Source organism: Silurus meridionalis, chromosome 2 (genome assembly GCF_014805685.1).
Source record: "Silurus meridionalis isolate SWU-2019-XX chromosome 2, ASM1480568v1, whole genome shotgun sequence".
NCBI lineage: Eukaryota > Metazoa > Chordata > Actinopteri > Siluriformes > Siluridae > Silurus > Silurus meridionalis.
In genome coordinates, this window is record NC_060885.1 from 23,229,635 (window position 1) to 23,248,586 (window position 18,952).

At 39.1% G+C, this 18,952-nt stretch overlaps 1 protein-coding gene across 1 annotated transcript in view; it reads left to right on the top strand.

Annotated features, from left to right (window-relative positions):
• Positions 1 to 18,952, top strand: part of thada (THADA armadillo repeat containing) — a 97,651-nt gene that overhangs the window by 53,670 nt on the left and 25,029 nt on the right. The window contains 2 exon segments of the mRNA XM_046871807.1: positions 9,225 to 9,384; positions 13,343 to 13,455. Coding sequence (XP_046727763.1) covers positions 9,225 to 9,384; positions 13,343 to 13,455 — 273 coding nt within the window.

The window sequence follows — 18,952 nt, forward strand, 5'->3', positions numbered from 1 at the left end:
AATATAGCCAGGCCCTGACTGTCTGCGCTTTGCACTCCCCAGGCGTGTGTGTACGTGTCTGGAAACTTGGTGCTATGTTGACCCCCTGTGTCCTCCTTGCAGCTTCAAACAAGCTTTGAGTTCCATGCTGGGGAGTTATGGAAAGAATAGGAAAGAAGCGATGGCTTGAAAGATCAAATCTAATGTTTTGGGTTCTGTTGCTTGATTAGGATAGGATAACAAACTGGTTGCGACTGACAGGGAGGCTCCTTGTGCAGGTCTGATAATCTGTGGAATTTAAAAGCACCCATTTGCTTAGACATAAGGCAGACTCGTCGTTTTCCCTAGAGTCTGGACTTTTTCGGCAAAAAAAAACATAACCAAGAACCAACTGATTTTACAGAACGAGGCAATTTGACTGATTGAGCAGATGACCAACCAAAGACCATTTCCTTTACCATATCAACAAATGAGAGATTCTTATTCACTCATCACTAATTATTTGATCCAAAACTCTTTAATAACTTTTTAAGATGCCATTCTGTGAAATTATTTTCTGTTCAGTGATTATAGCAAGATTTTGCGGTTATTCTGATGAAAACTGACACATGGAAGTATTCAAGGTCCTGATGAAGAAATCAGCCAAAAACTAATCATGTACTGCCCTGGAAAATGGCAGAAATTCTGAAAAAGTATGTGTATTTTGTTGTCAGATCTAAGGACTGGTTTTTAAGGGCACAAGGTCATCTGCGAAATGCCGTAATTGTAAATGTTCTGACCCTAACCCCACTTTATCCAGAGGAGTCACTGCAAGTCAGTATAAAAGGATTCAGACTTGTCACCTTTAGCCTATGTTGACACATTTTTATCCCAGTGGGATAACTATCTCTTCTAGGTTGACTCTCCCCATCCACAGGACAGGATGGCTCAATGGATTGTTTAATTAGTATGTCTAATTAATTACTATAAAGTCTTCACATTCACCAGATCTAAACTCAGTTGAAAGTCTTTGTGAGATTTAACAGCAACATTCAACAGCACTTTTCGCCACTTTCCTCGAAGCATCTGATGAAGCACCATAGTACAGTTGCAGGCTCTTATACAATCAATTGTATTTTGCATTATAGCTGTTGTAGTGATTGGTCCTGCAAATTAGGCCCAGTTCCTCCTAAAGGCAGCCCTATGGGACCAGCCCCAGGACATATGTGAAGAGGCCTAGAGAAGCCTGGGGGGTAGCTAGTGCAGTGTCCTGCCTGGTTGGCAATCGAGAATGAGGTAAAAGCACCTTTTAGGATTGGCACAGGAGGTGCATTCACCAGCATAGAGAAGGAAGACTCAATGCCCCCCCTCTGAATTGTATTTATTTATTTTTTATACTGTGTCTGTATTTAGCTTTATACCTGTCTTCATTTGCATTTTACATATTTGCCATGTTGATGACCCATATTTTCCTGAGCATCTTTCATGCGTGCTTTACGTTTCAGTCAATAAATATATCCTGGTACTAAATCATGGACTATGAATACTATCAGCTTTAAAATTCTCTTATTGAATAAGACAAGCACTTGGGCATCTTTATCTTTTCATTATTCAAATGCTAATTTAAGTACCTAAGGGAGTATTAGTATGGACTAAGCTGTCTAGATATCTAGTGGATGCCTATTCCACAACTTAGGTGCCACAACAACAATGTGTCTTAATGCATGACTTCCTTGTACCCTGAGAGATGGTTGAGCAGTACAAGATGTTTTGAAGACGTGTTGTACGGTGTGCTAAATACTGTGAGGTAAAGGGGTGCTTGACTTCGGCTTTGTAGAAAAGCATCAGTGTTTTAGATCTAATGTGGGCAGCTACAGGAAGCTATTTGAGGGAGTGCATCAGTGTGGTGGTGTGGGTGATATTTAGAAGTTTTTGCAACTGCATACTGGATTACTGGCAGGGGTCAAATGGTTCACCGAGGCAGATCTTTTAGATGCAAGATGCAGTTGTCCAGTCTTGAAAGGACAAACTACTAAAGCATTTAATTGTTCTGGTGGATAGAAATTACTCCATTAGAGGGAATCCTTATAGATGTTGTAAAGGAGAGTAGTAAAATTCGACATGTGAGAGGAAACGGCAATTGATTGCCCATGGTTACCCCTAGGTTGCATTCAGTGACCAAATGGTGAGATCAGATGGTTATTCAGGGAGATCACAAGATACTGATATAGAGATAAATCACCTAGGATGAGCAGCAGTTCAGTTTTGCTGGGATGAAATTTCAGTGGATGGAAATGAATGTCTGCCATGCAGAAACATGATTGTCTGAAGGGGGAGGGTAAGGATGAGTGTCATCCAACTAGCCTTTGTATGAAAACTCATAAAGATGTATTCTCACCAAGGGATCAAACGGAGAGGGAAAGCAAAATAGGACCAGGTACTGGGCCTTGTGGGACACCATTAGAGAGCCCTAAATGTGACTTCACTCCACATCACCTGATATAACCGACTTTCCAGTAAGGAAACAAACCATTTCCATGCTGTGACACGAATTCCAAAATTCATGAGAATAGACAAGAGAGGTTTCAATTTAATTGAATTCATTGTTATTTGTTGAGCATTTTATCCTTGGACATTGAGCGAGCCAGTGGCGTCTGTGGCAAGGAAAAACTCACTGAGATGAGGAAGAAACCAGAGGATCCAGACTCTAAAGGGAACTCCAATTATTACAGTTCATCATTGTTAAACTATACAGTGATAGATGATTAAATGTGTTTGAATATGTCAGATATTTGAAATTCATTGTTCAGTGTGTTAAAAACCACCTGGCTGTGTTCTAACAATCTTCATAGGTACTCTCTAGAACTATGCAGGTTCCATGTAGTGTTTAGGCACTATGTGGTACAGGGTTTAGGGGTAGCCTGTTGCAAAGTCATATAAGTTTGGGAAACCGGACCGCCGGGCCAAACAAGAGCCAGATGGCAGCTTGAGTCGTAATGCCCGCTCGAGACATAGCGCGAGTCCCCTGGAGATGCCTCGCCTCGGCCGGCTGTGTTTCTAAAATTACACCCTTCCAAACTGTCATTTCCTCTCCAAAGAGTTTTAATGAGACAAATTAGTGCTGATGGGAAGCATATGAGGCCTGAAAAGGGAGCTTGAGACTGCGAGTCATTAGTGAATGTGTGTATGTGTGTGTTCGACTTGTTGCCTTCCTATACACACTAGCAAGTAAAAAAGTCGGTTTATAACAGGTCAAGGGTTTGTCTGTGTGTGTCTGTGTGATTGTCTGTTCAGCCGCAACAGGCGTTTGTGTGCGTCATGTGACACGATTTGTACTTGTTAAGAGCAACTGTTGCGAAACTCTGATGCCTAAATGAAACATGCGTTTTGTGTGGGTGGGTGTGTGTGTACATTGGGGTCTGGATATAGAGGAATTTGAGCTCAGCAGGTGAGGGGCCACATGTCTGGAAGCCTGTTGCAGTTTCACATCTCTCTAATTCAGAAACCGGCTCCATTAGCAGCTTTAGACACCCTTTCAGTTTCAGTTATTTGTATATTTGTTTTCTTTCATTTTGTTTTCCTCAGAATTCGGCCCTCCATTATGTGGTTTTATTTATTTATTTATTTATTTTTACAGAGAAAATGGTTGCACTCTTTGCTAGCGCCAGGGCTGCCCCCTTTTTAGTCTCAGCATTAACAATAATGTTTTAGAGACCGAGAGGCTACAGTGACTTTCTAGGCTTTTTTCCCCTCTCCTTTCTATCTGTTTACCCATCCATTAATTTTTTTTCTTTAAATATGTTACCACTTTAGCTCATTTCCCATTCCTCACATTTTCCATTTTGCTTTTCCCCACTGTAATTTATCGACAGAGGCACTGTTTTTTTTTTGTTGTTTGTTTGTTTTTTAATTTTTATTTTATTTTTTTATATATAAAGTGTTTTATGGATGGAGAGACCATGTTTTAAATAGTGGTTGTACCACTCAACACCATAGCAGCTTCAAGCCCAATCACCCTTTCCTTTTTTCTCCATTCAGGCCTGAATATAGCTTGTACCGTATTGCCTCCGACAGTTTCAAAAGAAATATTGACCAGTTCAACTGCAATGGCAGTCAAATTGTTCAGTAATATATTACTCCAAACTTAGCTGTGGGTAAAGTGGGAAAAAACTTGCAGGTTAAACTGGTTAAACATGCAGCAAGCCACCAATCAGGGTCGGGGTGCCCACTGTTTTGAACTTTTTTTGATTATGACACTTGGTGGTATCTACTTATCACCAACATACAGTTCAGAATCAGTTCAACCGCATGCAGAACATTTGTTGAAAGAATCTAATGACTCGAACTTGCCAGAACACCCATGGCTTTATTTGTGCAATTTCTTTTTTAATAGTTGAAAATAAGGTTTTGGGCTCATGATAATTGTTATAGATTTTAATCAGTGTTTGGTTCATTTAAATCATTCTGTTAATAGATTGTTGTGCGAAGAGTAGAGTTTTTACCTATAAACTGAGTTAATTAAATAAGGAGTCTCTTGACAAAAATGATAATAGGAACATTATAGTTATAATAAATCATAGTAGTTTGAATATTAAAGTACATTTAAAGGCAAATACTTTTGTACTTTTACTCAAGTGAATAAATAAAGGAGCACATTTACTTGAGTAATGTTTTACCAACTGTATCTCAACTTATCTCAAGTACATGATTTGTGGATTTCGTCCACCACTGGACTACTGAGCCTTTACTTTGTGAGGTTCTGTGTCTGCTTTGTGTCTATGATCGTAAAGATGAACTCTGCCAATGTGTGCTCTACCAAGCTGTTTGGGGGCTGATAGCAGTCTAAGGGTGCTTTCACACTTGGTATCTTTTTCAACTGCCAACACACATTTTGAGCATGCACATCTAGGTGGTGGCCAGCATGCAGCATGATTGTTATGTTGGTTGTTAAGCAATTCAGGCTTGTGCCTTGGTTCTTGGTTAATGCCTGACAATTTCAGGCAATCTCTTTCTTTTACCTTTCATTTTTCCTTGTTCATTTCCTCCTGCTTGGTGGCTCCATCCTCAGCGTTCTTTTACCGATATACGCCTTAACTAAACCTTTTTAATCACACCTCTCCAAAGCGTCCTATCTGCAAGGTTCCTCTAATAAACTAATTTCTAATTGTTTATTATAATTCTGATTTCATCCTCCTCACTCCCAAAGAAAATCGCAGCATCTTCAACTCTGCCACCACCAGCTCCGCCTCCTGTCTTTTTCTCAATGCCACATGGACTCCATAGTATATAATAATCTTCATACAGTGTGTATAAAATTGCTGTGGTTGTGCCAACATTTTAAAAGTCCCAGAAGTGTAGTGCTTTCTTGGCGTCTTCTTTGTGACATTACTTCTTTGTGACATTAGTTATCATAAGAATCCTGGTATTTTAAATGCTGTAAAAGTTGTTTCCTCACATATTATGCTCACACACATGCCTCTGAAATTAATTGCATCATGGTTCTCTGCTGCTCAGGTATGTTTTTTCCATACTTTTTTAATCTTCTTTCCATACCTCATCTCGGCATACTTTACCAACTTCACATTAGTTGTTTCATCTCTCCCAGGACTGCAAAATGCTTCATTTTCTTTCAGGGTTTTGCACAGGGGGCAAGGAAAAACTTCCCATCTTTCTTAAATAAAATCGTTTATTATTAATAATTTTTCTACAACTGTATATTCTAGAGTCAAGTATGTAAAAATGGAATTGAGTAATGGCATCAGGGTCATTTTGGAATTTAAAGTTTTAAGATCGCATCCTTTATATGCAAATAATGTTATTGAGTGGTTAATGATTGAGACTTCAGTATAAATGTCCATGTGGTACCATTCCCAGCAATTTCATGGTGATTTTCATGGTATCCTTGCAGACAATCTACTGCAACATCAGCAGTTTAATTGTCATTCTAATCTAATTCTAAGATGAGATGACTAGGTTTTGGACTCCATCCAGACAGGGTCAAGGTCAGTGCAAAGTGACCTTGACCCTTGACAAATTATTTCTTGCTCAAATATTAGCACAAAACAACTAGTTCTGCACGACTTCTTTGTGCTGGAAGAAGCATCATGCATAGATTTGCGTTGTTACTGTTATCCTTTTTAGATTTTTTATGTTTAGGCTTTATTTAGCATAACCAAATTTCTAATAGCACCGAAGAAATGGTTATTAGGAACATGCTGAGAGTTGCTCGTGACCGTCTGGCATGCAGGACGAGTTTTGCTATTGGACACATGCTGTGAATCCTGTGGAGTGTGTGCTGCTTACTGGGCTATGCTGGTATGTGTTTGCTGCCTGGCAAGTGATACGGCCACAGTAAAATGATGTACACATTCACACTTTGAAGCACACACACTATACTTTGACTGTTCTGTGCAAGCTACACACCTGAAAATACAGAATACAGTGTTACAACCTTTTTAGTTTGCCATCCCTTGTGTTGATTCAAGTGTTTGTTAGATAAACCCAGGTTTTTGAAAATGGCATATAAGGTGGTTGGTCAGTCAGTGAAGGTTGCGTTTAACCAATTGGAGACATTGAGTATGGCAACTTCAATAGTTTTCCCCAAAAAAAACAAGTTCTGACTGAGTTCCTGGAAAAGCATGAGAGCTTCTTTTCTGAAAAAGATTCCTTTTTGCTCTTCACACCTGGCTGTAATAGTGGATAATATCTGTTTCAGCAATAAGAGATCTCCTTATCATTGAAAACGGATTTTACTAAGGAAGTGTAGCCCACACAAAGAATGTGTCTGACTGTAATATGCCAATATACTCCTGAAGTCTTTCTGGGAATTGGGAAAAACTGTAAGATCTGCTCCATGCTTGTTTTGGCTTATTGAGTCAAAACATTATGTAATCTGACAAAATTTTAGAAATACAATCAGCCTGAGTTATCTAAGGCACAGTTTATACATTTTTACTATAGAGGTATTGAGATTCTGTTTATTTTACTGCCCAGGGTCACATTCTTCAGGTTACACACTGTACAAATGTATTGTCAAGGACAGAATTTTGCCATGCGAAAGAAAAAATAGTGTATAGCTGCTTAAAAGACATTTCATTCAGTTGCAGTTGAAGCTTGTTTCCTTCTCGGAATCTTTCCATAAACATTGTTTACATCTTGTTTTCATGATTATTGTCTAATTCGATTTGTTTGTAGTCATTTTAACAAAATTTAAATTATTTTTAAATAGCTCAATAAAACTTGTGTTAAATGTTTCCACTGTTGCTAGAACCTGTAAAAGGGGACTCTTGTCTTAGGAAGGGACAGAGTTTGTGGTGGGAAATTATTTTGTGCATTTGTGTTTTCTATCTCATAGCATGTACCAAAGCTTTTCAACCCTGGTTCTGAAGATCTTGGTGTTTTTCCCTGCTCCAAAAACACTTGTAAGTTAATTAATTTGTTCAGGAAGAGCTATAAAAAATTTGTACAGTGTATACTCAAGGACCATGGTGAGGAGCCTGTGGTTTATACTGTACTGTTTCTCCTTCTCATCTGCCCTCAGCAAGGAAAATATCTAATATAATAATAGTCCAGGGTGAAGAGATTGTCCTGAAATAACACCAGTGTCTGACAGAATTTCTAGTGCCTCCTGATCGAGGGTTTCGGAGTAAAATTTCAGCTGAGGAAATATGAACAGGCAGAACAGATTGGTGTCAGGGAGGTGGAGGCATGAGGGCAGTAGGCACAAGGTCACCTCCTCTCATACTGCTTTGATAGGGTCGATTTAAACTCTGGAAAGCCCCTGCAGTCTGGATATCTTCACGTTTGTTTATTTATTTTTTTGCCCCTCCTAAAGTTTAGCTTTAATATTCACACATTGACTCCTCAAGCATCAGGAATGTACTTACATTTATTCATGTTTATATAAACCGTAGCAGTCAGAGATTTCTGGAAAGTTTAGTTTTAGTAGTAAAAGTAAACAATGCTCATACTATATTTATGAAATACAAAGGTTTTTGTGCTATTTCAGTTATGTTTCCATTTATACAACAGTACTGACGAATCCTTCATTTCGAATGGTGAGCAGATTTTCAATTCTTCATTTAACAGCAGGGGTTCCTCAGAACCAAGTATTGAAACCTCTGGTATATGCTATGAGGTGAAATACCAAGCATCCATCACCAACCACAGAATCAGAAGTACCTTTTTAAGTTTTGCACATGTAGAACCCAGAATCATTGACAACGTCCTTGGAAAGAACTTTTTGTTACCAGTGGCTACAAGCTGGTCAGTTTAAACAACCATGTAAACAATATGCTTACAATAGTGTGGATTATTAAGATCTGGAAAGGTTCTGATCGCAAGAGAGTCTGATGTCTTTTGAGCAGCTCTAAACTGTTTTTGTCACATGACACAGTATAGCTCTGGCTGCAAGAGGATTAGTGACAGGTTTATGTTAATGCACTTGTTGGCTACTGGCTGGCTACTGGTTACAGATGTAATCTTGAAGTGACAGCATTTTGTAGCAAATTATGTTTTCCGCCATAAAAGAAGAAGAAAAACCTTTATTTATCATGTACATTACATCACAGCAAAATTCTTCCTTCACATATTCTAGCGACATTAGGAAACTGGGGTCAGCAATGTTACAGTGCCTCTGGAGCACATAGGGTTAAGGGTCTTGCTCAAGGACCTAAGAGTGGCAAATTTGCGATAATGTGGCTTGTACCCCCGACCTTCTTATCAGTAACCCAGAGCCTTTACCACTAAGATACCACCCCATAACTGAGTTACCACCATCAGAAAGATCTTCAGACACTTGTTGATGTTTGATTAGTTTCCACCAGCAATTCCAACAGCACAGTCATGTTTTTGATCCTTTTAAAGCAGGGATCCTTGAACTATAGCCCGCCCCCACATTTGGAACAGCCCTCTGAACAATAGACATATATTGAAAATGTAAATAATGTTTAATAAGGTTAAAATATATGATTTGCTCATATCTTATCTGTATTTCATAATAAAGGTTGGCTTTCAAACCAAAATGTCCCTAAGTTATTAACAATTATTTGTTAGTTTTACCCACCAACCAACTTGGCTTGATTTTAATAGTAATGAATATGAAAACATTTTATTAAAAGGAATTTCAGTATTTGGAGTATCGTTTTTGAGAATTTTATTTTAAAGATTGGATTATGTTGGAGTCTTTGCTTTCAGGATATGATTAAAGGTGCTGGTAATGACATTCTAAAAATTCTGACTAACGTTCTGGTCCTTCTGTGTTCTAGGTGTTCTCGATCCGCTGTATACCGCACTCGAGAGATGGCAGCCAGAGCTCTAGTTCCATTTGTTCTAGTCACTGATGTTCCCTCCACCATCAGGACACTATTAGAAGATCTGCCCGGTCCGGGAGTCCAGCAGAATCACATCCATGGAACCCTATTACAGGTTTGCATCACGGAGCAACCGCTGGATTGCTTTGTTTTCTGTGTAAGGTCTGCTGAATTGAGACTATAAATAGTATTAAAGTTGAGCTTTGAAACACGATCTTGTGGGTGAAAAGGTGAAAGGGAGCTTGTTTCCAGTGGGGGTAAGAAGGCTATGTGTGTGTGGTGGTGGGAGTAATGGCATGGGAGGTGCTTTGGGCTTTAGCATGAGAAGATATAGTGTTGGAGGAGGGAGAGATGCACTCAGCTGTAGGCTTGTTGGAGGTGGTTTTGAAGGGTTCTTTCCTGTCATGGCTGCCACGTGTGTTTTTGGAAAGCCCCTTGCAGATGGACTGAGAAAGGAAGGAAGAAGGGAGGAGGTGTGGTGAAAGAGGGAGCTTGTAGAGGAATGGATGAAGGGTGTGTGTGTGTGTGTGTGTGTGTGTGTGTGTGTGTGTGTGTGCTTTTGTGTGTTAGTGATATTAAAAGCTGAGGCCAGCAGTCTTTCTTTCATCTCCTGCACCCCCATCCCCCTGTCTCTTTCCATCCATCTATATTTCTTGGCAGCTTCATTCTGTATGGAATGAGACCTGAAAAAAAAAAAACGTTACTGAGCAAGAGGGAAAGAGTTCAGACATTTCCTGTGTTTTCATCTTCAGTTTCGCTTTTGTAGATATGGCAGCCTGGTGCCTCATTGACTTTTGAATATGGAAATATTTTGTGCACAAGCAGATTTGGAGCTGATAGCCCTAAACAGTGTTTTTATATGGATTTGTAAGCTGATAATATGGTGTGTGTTTATTTGGTCAGATCAGCGGTTGATACTGATGTTATTTGATGTGAAGACCACCTATGTATGCTGGGAAATAGGATATAAACACAAATCTTCAGTGCTGAATGTTCTTCTGAATGTTGTGCATTTAATGAAAATACATGGTGATACCTTCTTATCTGTGGGCTACATGTGGATGCTATAAAACAGATATTGTATTTTTGTGGGCTGTGGAAATTTTACTCAGGTTTTCAGGTGTTTCTGGATTTCTCAGGTGTCTCAGGTTTTCAGTTGTCTCAGGTTTTCTCAGGTGTTTCAGGTTTTCTCAGGTTTTCATTTGTCTCAGGGCTTCTCAGGTTTTTAGGTGTCCATGTGAGACGTTTGAACCGACTGAGAGATTTTGGGAGATTCTTAATTTGAAAACTTATTTATTTGATAGTTTTGAATTGTTATGTTTACAGAATCTTCACACACATCTAGCCTCTCTCGTGTCACAAGGCTTCGGCTTGTTTTCGGTTTGAGACGCCTGCAGCAGTTCAATGAGACGCAAAGGCTTTTGTTTTACTGCACGATCATTTGAGGATCAGCCTGCCTGGGAATCATGGCTGAGACCGTGACTGTTATGACACCTCATCCGTGGTGTTGTGACACTTGCCAAATAGCAGAGATGTGACACCAGCCAGCACATTTAGCCATTTTTGGTAACATTTTACCAGTGGCTGGTTTTACAACCTGTATCTAGTTAAATGACTCGTAGCTTTTTGCATTCAATCCAATGTTCTTTCTTTGCAGAATTTTGTTGCACTTATCCCTGGTAAAAGGCTCCTCACTTTAATGCACACTATATCTATATACAGAATAAAATAGTGTCTGAATGGCAAAATATGTGAAAGGTCAGCCCGTAGGCTTACAGTGTAGAAGGTAGTCTGACAGTCTGGATGCGGGTGTGCTTCTGTACACCATTCTGAATTATGGGCTGTGATGCGGTATTTATTTTTGCTCTTCGCTGCCGCTTCTTTCCCCATGGCTGGTTTGCATTCGGTCACAAGTCATGTATTTGGCGGCTATAAATACCCACCACTTCCCTGCGAGGGGCCAGAGAGTGCAAGGGAGCTCCGAGCCTTTGGACCTTTTGGGTCGAAACATTCCGTTGTTGGGGGGCTGGGTGTCCATGCTGCGGAGTCCAGGCGTGGAGCGCCGTGGTCAGGTTAATTTTTTGCCTGTGCCTTTCTTGCCTGGTGCATAATGAATAGCTTCCATGGTGTGGCTACAGCCCTGAAAAGCGACTTCTTGGCTTATTCACAAAGTGTCTATGCTTAGAAGGGAACTTGCATTCAGCCAGCTAAATGGGAAGTTGGTATGCTTGTGAGTTGTTGATTCGCTAACACTTTTTCAAAAGTGTTCAAACGCTCTTGGCTTACCTTCAGGTTCATTCGGACAGATCTACTGTTTCTGGTTGTTGGTTTGAATGCTGATCTCTTTAAAGCGGTTTGCTGATCTCTTTAAAGCGGTTTAAAGCGGTCGAATACTTATATTGTGAGCAGTTCAGCAACACAGTACTGTCCGTAGTTCCGAAATACGCAGCAGACGCCTTAATCCAGTTATTGGAGCTTAAACAGAATGTTATCAGAAAAAACAGAAATCAAAATATAATGAATTTTATTTAAAGCATACATATTAAGTTATATATTAAGTATCGATGCTAAACAATCAATGAATTTCCAATCTTGTTGAAATATTCTGTATTAAAATATGTAACAGCAGTGAAACAGATGGCAGAAAAGTCAGATTACAATGATACAGTTATAAAAGTTACTGCACATGTAGCAAATATAATTGCACTGACATTGTTGCACATAAAAGCAACAATATCAAATAATAATAATATCAAACCTGACATTATTCCTTGTGAAGCACACAGAATAAAAACAGCTGGCCCTCACTTCCTGTCTCTTTTCATTGTGTGGCATATGAGCTTCATCTTCTATTGCTCATGTCGGTTTGCACAGCGCTGCTTTTACAAAACAACAGATTGCGTGCGATAATCAAAACGTACTGAGTCAGACAGAAAAGAAAAGAAAAAATATGCTTTATACTTGTCATGTGTTCTTTATAGCACAAGGGCCACAAGAGTGGCAGCTTAGACCCCTGACCTTCCCATCAGTAACCCAGAGCTTTAACTACTTAGCTACCACAGTTATTCAGCAGGTCCTATTTTTTATCTTTATTGTAATGGTGCTTGAAAGTTTGTGAACTCTTTCTAAGTTTCTAGATTTCTGAAGACAGTAGATTAAGAGAAACCAGTTAAACAACATGAGACCAAGAAAAGTATACTTGGTGATTTTATTTTATTTAATTTTTATTTTTTGAAAGAATTAGATGTGTATGTTTTATTTAAAGATCATATATATACTGAAGTATTGAAAAGTCATAAAACTTACAAGCACCACAGTACATCCAAGGAATACTAACACCAGTGAAATACAATCTATGGACAAAAGTTCATAGGCACCCAAGTATAAGATTCATAAGTGCATTCCATCCCAAATTGAGTCCCTATTTGCATAAAATCCTCCACTCTTCTGGGAAGATGTTCCACTAGATTTTGGAGTGTGCTTGTGGACAAGAGTGCTCATTCAGCTACAAGGATGTCAGTAAAATCAGGTACTGATGTAGGTGTGGAAGGCTGCACTCAGCATTCCAATTCCTTCCAAATGTGTTTAATAGGTTTTGATGCTGGAGCTTTATAGCAGGCCACTCAGGATCTTCCACTCCAACCCATGTAAAGCATATCTTCATGGAGCTCACTCTGTGCATGGGGGCATTGTCTGCTAGTTCAAGTGATAGAACAATTGAATGCAACAGCATCCCAAGACATTCTACACAATTGTGTGCCTTCAGTTTTGTGGTTTGGGAAAATACCACATATGGCTGAAAAGAAAATCAGGTGTCCTAAAACTTTTGTCTATGTAGTGTACATTGACGGTATTGCAAAGTAAAAGAAAGTACTAAAAGCACTAGATTTGCCATCACTTTACAAACGTTTACCTTCACTAATAGTAGAACAAATATAGTTACATTGCACTACTTTGCAGTTTCTGTAGTGTGGATGTTTTGACTCCTGGTTCCTTTGGGTGCAAATGGATGGAATCTGACTTTACTACTCAAAGTAAGTTTGACTGCTTCAAGCTGCTCTTTTTCTCTGCAGGTGCTCTTCCTCCTGCGTTCCTACCTGGCTGACGCTCATCGGCCCCAGACACCAGGAGACCAAGACAGTGACTTCATCTCGACCCTTCGGCCGAGAGTTTGGCTTGCCACAAGGTAAATACACTCACAGTCAAACAGTCAGCACTGTATAGGCATAATTCAAGCTTTTGGCAGGAAGTCCGAAAACAGTCACTGGGTTGCTTTTTTTCACTGTTGATCGAAAAAATCTCTGCAGATGCCCAATGAGAGTGTCTTTTTTTGTCTTCGTTTTTTGATGCACAAGTCAATATTTACTGGGAATGTAAGCTTGTTCTAGCACTGAACTAGTAGGCATACAAAAGCAAGGAATAAAAATGTGTAAACTAGCAGCAGAAAGGATGCAGATTTTTTTGACAGTAGTCGACTTTTTTAGCAGAGGCGTAAAAAAGTACCTGAAAATCATGCATGAGTAAACCTTACTGCAAAACTGACTCCATTACAAGACAAAAGTCACCAATTCCAGTATGACTTCATTCAAAGTCTTAGAGTATCTGATTTGAACATTACTCGAGTATTTGACTTATATTGAACGTAGGCTCAAAGATGCGCTAGTCCTCAACACCAAAACACGTTAGTGAAAAGCCAAAAACAGTTGATTTGTGAGGTTTTATTTCTAAAAATACAAATTAAATTGTACACTTCAACAATGCATTTACCAAAATCAACAACACAGCTTTTTCAAAATGCCAGAATGAATCGTTGATTTGAACAAGTCGGTCATTAAAAAAAAAAAAGGAAAGTAGCAAAGGCATCTTTCAAAATGTACAATTAACAAATACAATTAGAGTATCATGTCCCAAAGTAGAAGAACCATTAGTATTTAATAGACAAATAAAATTAAAGTAAATATAAGTAGTCCCCGACTTGCGATGGAGATGTGTTCCGATGACCTGATCGAACATTTTGTAAATCGAGACATGGCCTACCCAGGAGTCTTAAAGAATAGTGCTCAGTATACAGTAATATACTGTAATTTAATTTGTTAATAATGAAACAAATTACATTACATAATTTAGCAAAACATTTACATTTACAGAACCATAATGTATAAACTATACAGTATATATGTACAATATCTTAAAAAGTGAGTCTACCCCTCACATTTCAGTAACCATTTTAGTATATGTTTTAAAGGGACAATAAAATTGAAATGAAACTTGGATATATTTTTTGAGTATATAGCAGTACAGATTTACTGTCCTCTGAAAAAACTCAACATACAGCCATTACTGTCTAAATATCTGGCAACAAAAGTGAGTACACCCTAAGTGATAACAGCTGTAAATTGTGTAACGATGCAAAGCCACATGTCCTATTCATCATGTAAATGTTTTTGACTGCTTGACAAAACCATAAAAATGTGTGTTTCTTGTATTAGAGTAGTTAAAATTTGGTGCTTTGAGTACAATTCTCTCATATTGACCACTGGATGTTCAACATGGAACCTCATTGCAAAGAAACTCTGAGGATTGGATCAGTAGAATTGTTGCTCTCCACAATAATAGCCGAGGCTATAAGATGATCAGTAACACCCTGAAACTGAGTTACTGTACAGCAGCCATGGTCATAAAGTGGCTGTCCAAGTTGGGTTCCACTCAGAACAGAGCTCGCAAGAGTCGATCAAAGAAGTTGAGTCCTTGTGCTGTGCAGAAGCTGGCTTCAAAAAACAGACGCATGAGTGCTGTCAGCATTGCTTTAGAGGTTGCAAAAGTGGAAGCGGGAGCTGTGGTTCATTGAGGGAAACATGGATTCCAATATGTACTGTGACATTCTGAAGCAGAACATGATTCGCCTTCCTTCAGAAACTGGCCCAACGGCAGTTTTCCAACATATAGTAATAACGACCTCCAACGCACCTCTAAGTTGATAACCGCATTGCTAAGAAAGGTAAAGGCGTTAGAATTGCCAAGTATGTCTCCAGACCTGAACTCTGAACATTGAGCACCTGTGGGGCCTCCTCAAGCAGAAGGTGGAGAAGCGACATGTGTGTAACATCCAGCAGCTCTGTGATGTTATTATGAAGGAATGGAAGAGGATCCCAGCAACAACCTGTTCCGCTCTGGTGAAATCCATGCCTAGGAGGATTGAGGCAGTGTTATACAACAATGGTGCTCACACAAAATATTGACACTTTGGACACAGTTTTGACATGTTCCCTTAGGGTGTGCACACATTTGTTGCCAGCTAATTAGACAATAATGGCAGTAAATCTGCACTGCTATACAAACTGCACATTGACTACTCTAAAATATATCTATGTTTCATTTCTATAGTATTGTCCCTTGAGAAGATCTACTAAAATATACAAAATATACCAATGAAAGGAGAGACACAAGCTAAAATTGGGCTTTGAAACGCTAAAAACAGAAAGAAATATGCACTCTTAACATCTCTCTTAACAATTTTGATGTATCGATATTGTCATCGTAACTTTTAGATAAATTAAAACCAAATTCAGAGCTGACTGTGATTTTGATGCAGCTCTTAGTCTCAGAGAGGGGCAATATTTTTATTCAACTTCAACAAAAGCTGGTTGTCAAAGTTTTTGGAAATTATTCAAGCTCTTCATGGACTGCATATGGGGCCAGCAGTGCTAAAAAGTCACTCACAGGCAGCAGATGTGGGTAGGGGATTTTTGAGCCATAAAGACCTAACTAGAAAGTAGCCAAAACAATTATTTACAGTACAGAAATGATGAACATGTACAACACTTTAGACCTCTGATTATTAGTCTTACAGACTTCGTCATTACTCTGTCTCTCGGATTGATCCTGCACCTGCCTTTAGACCTCATGCAGAGAGAATTGGGGTCATCTCTTGTTGAGGAAAAATCTCCAAGGCTTTAATCAATGAGAGAAGCCATTCCGCTTTCACCTTTGTGCTCCAGCTCACATTTCAAAGGCTGATTAGTTGCGTATTGTCCTCAGAGCAGATCTGTAGACCTCTTAAACAGTAGGGCATTCCACAGTGACCTGCTGATGTCATACTCGCCCACTGATGGAGAAGTGTAAAACAGTTCAAAGACAGAGGAGATAACTGACTTCTCCTTTTATCAGTTTTTATTGCTTTTCGATGGGAAATAACAAAGTACAAAAACACGTCTGCGTTGCTCTGTTTCTGTTTGAGGCCTGTTTTTTTTTTTTGTTTTTTTTTTACAATGATACACTGACAATATTTTTCACCCAAAAAGCCAATCATGGAGCAGCAGCACTGGATGCAGTAATTCCAGTGCATCTCAAAGTTCATATCAAAATGTAAATATGGACAAATATGTAAATATGAACAAAATACATACAAGGAGCATCAGATCTGTAGGTAGGAATGGCTTGTCAATAAGGGGTGGAGTCGATCGACTTAATTTTAATGTACTTAATTTTCTAATTAAAGAAGATAAGAGAAAACACTCTCAGGGAAGTTAAAAATAGTGCAAATAAATTTGATATGCAAATGAGAAATACAAGTTGTATGGAATGGAATGAAGTAGGACAATAACAAAACCAAAAGCAGTAACAGTGACAATTTAAAGTGCCGTGTGCAAATGCAAAATGTCAACAATTAAGATTGTAGAGCAAAACTGAGCATAAGAGATTTATGGTATAAGTAAGTTGGGCATGCTCGCATTAAGTCTGATAGCTTGTGGGAAGAATCTTTTAAGCCTTTCAGATTTGGCCATCAGACAGCGGAAGAACTTGTCTGATGGCAGTGGACTGAACAACAAGTCTTCATGACAGTGCTGAGAAGAAAAGCATCTCAGAATGTACAACAGCTCGAACCTTGATGTGTATTGATTACAACAGCTGAAGATCACATTTCTACCAAGAATCTGGAAACGTTCCAATGGTCATCATTTTCGTAGTTGTATTCTCATTAAGTAAATTTGAACATTTATACTTCTGAATGTTAAATTAGTTTGGTGCACTTTTACTACTTGCTCTGGGAATATATTCACGTCCGGTGGTGGACGAAGTACACAAAGCATGTAGTTGAGGTAAAGTAGAGATAACCTTAGTAAAAAATGACTCCAGTAAAAAAGTGCTCCCTTTAAACTTTCACTTGAGCAAATGTATTTGCCTTCAAATGTACTTAAGTATCCAGTGTACTCTGATTTATTATGGCTATAATGTTCTTATTATAATTTTTGTCACAAGAGAAAATTTGCTTAATAAACTTTATGTGAAAAGACTTTGTTACTCTTAGCACACCGATCTATTCATAGAATGATATTAATGAGCCAAACACTGCTTGATATCTATTCAAAGAATTAAGGCAGAAGAACTTGGGTGTTGTGGCGAGTTCAAGTCAGGAGTTTTTTTCCATAATTTATTCCTCTCAAAATGTTCTGCTTGCTGTCGAAGTGATGTTGTACTGTATGTATAAGTAGATACCCCCAAGTGCCAATCAAAACAAGTGCAAAACACAGCGCACGCTCGACCCTGATTGGTGGCTTGCTGTGTGTTTGACCAGTCAAGTATGTATGCGCTCTTAAATAAAAAGGAACGACTGATTTCACAAAATGTAGTTGAGTAAAAAGTACGATATTTGACTTTGAAATGTATTGATGTGAAAAGTCTCCCCAAATGGAAATTACAGTTTAAAAAGTACAGATATGCAAAAAAAAACTACTAAAGTACAGTAGTGAATTACATTTACTTCCTTTCTGTCCACCACTGTTAAAGACTAATACAGAGAATGTCCTGTTAAGTTGAAAAATAGTGGCTAGCCTGGTGCTGGTGCTTGATTAAGATGATGGGGGTGAATTCTTGCTCAGTGGGCCATACCACGGCTCCCGCGTTTGATCGCTCAGCCTTCCAGACCTACCCAGGTGTTCGCTAATCCCTCTGCCGGGCATTTGTCTGAAACATGGCACTTTCAACCAGAATATATTGGCTTAACTGTTACTGGGTGGCCTGGAATGAAATCCTCTCACCCACAATAATTTCTTTTTACGTATTTAAGGCATGTGGAGTCCAGAATCAGTACTAGATTTTGCTTTCAAGGAATAATCTCAGTGCCTATATTGACTTGGCCACTCATAAACAGTGATCTTTAGAGGTTGATACCGATCATGTGAGGCTTAGTGCTCTGAAGTCGAATCTCTAGCGGTCAGGGTTTTGTGTTGTGTGAGAGCAAGAAAAAAAAAAGGACAGAAAGAGAAAGCAAGTCGGCTGCAGGCGGGACGGGTCATGCATCTGCGAAAGCGAGAGAGCGAAAGAATGTGTGTTAGAGCGAGCGTGTTATTAATATCTGAGTGATGAAACGCTGACGTCAGCCCTGAACACTGCATCCCTTGTTCTCACACATGGCCATGGGCTCTCACTGCCCTGTGGTCTCAGACTCACACGCATACATACACACACACAAAGATGTGCTCCACCGTATACACAGTCACACACACACACACACACACACACACACACACAGACTTTACTCTTTTGACTGGTTTGGAAGAGAGTCAGTGTTATGTTTTCCCTTTCCTTGCATATGCGACACCAATGTCCCTGTCAACTCTCTTTTTAGTCTCCAGTCCTCTGAGAGCATGTTCGAGACAGCTGTAATCTAAAGCTGCACTCTG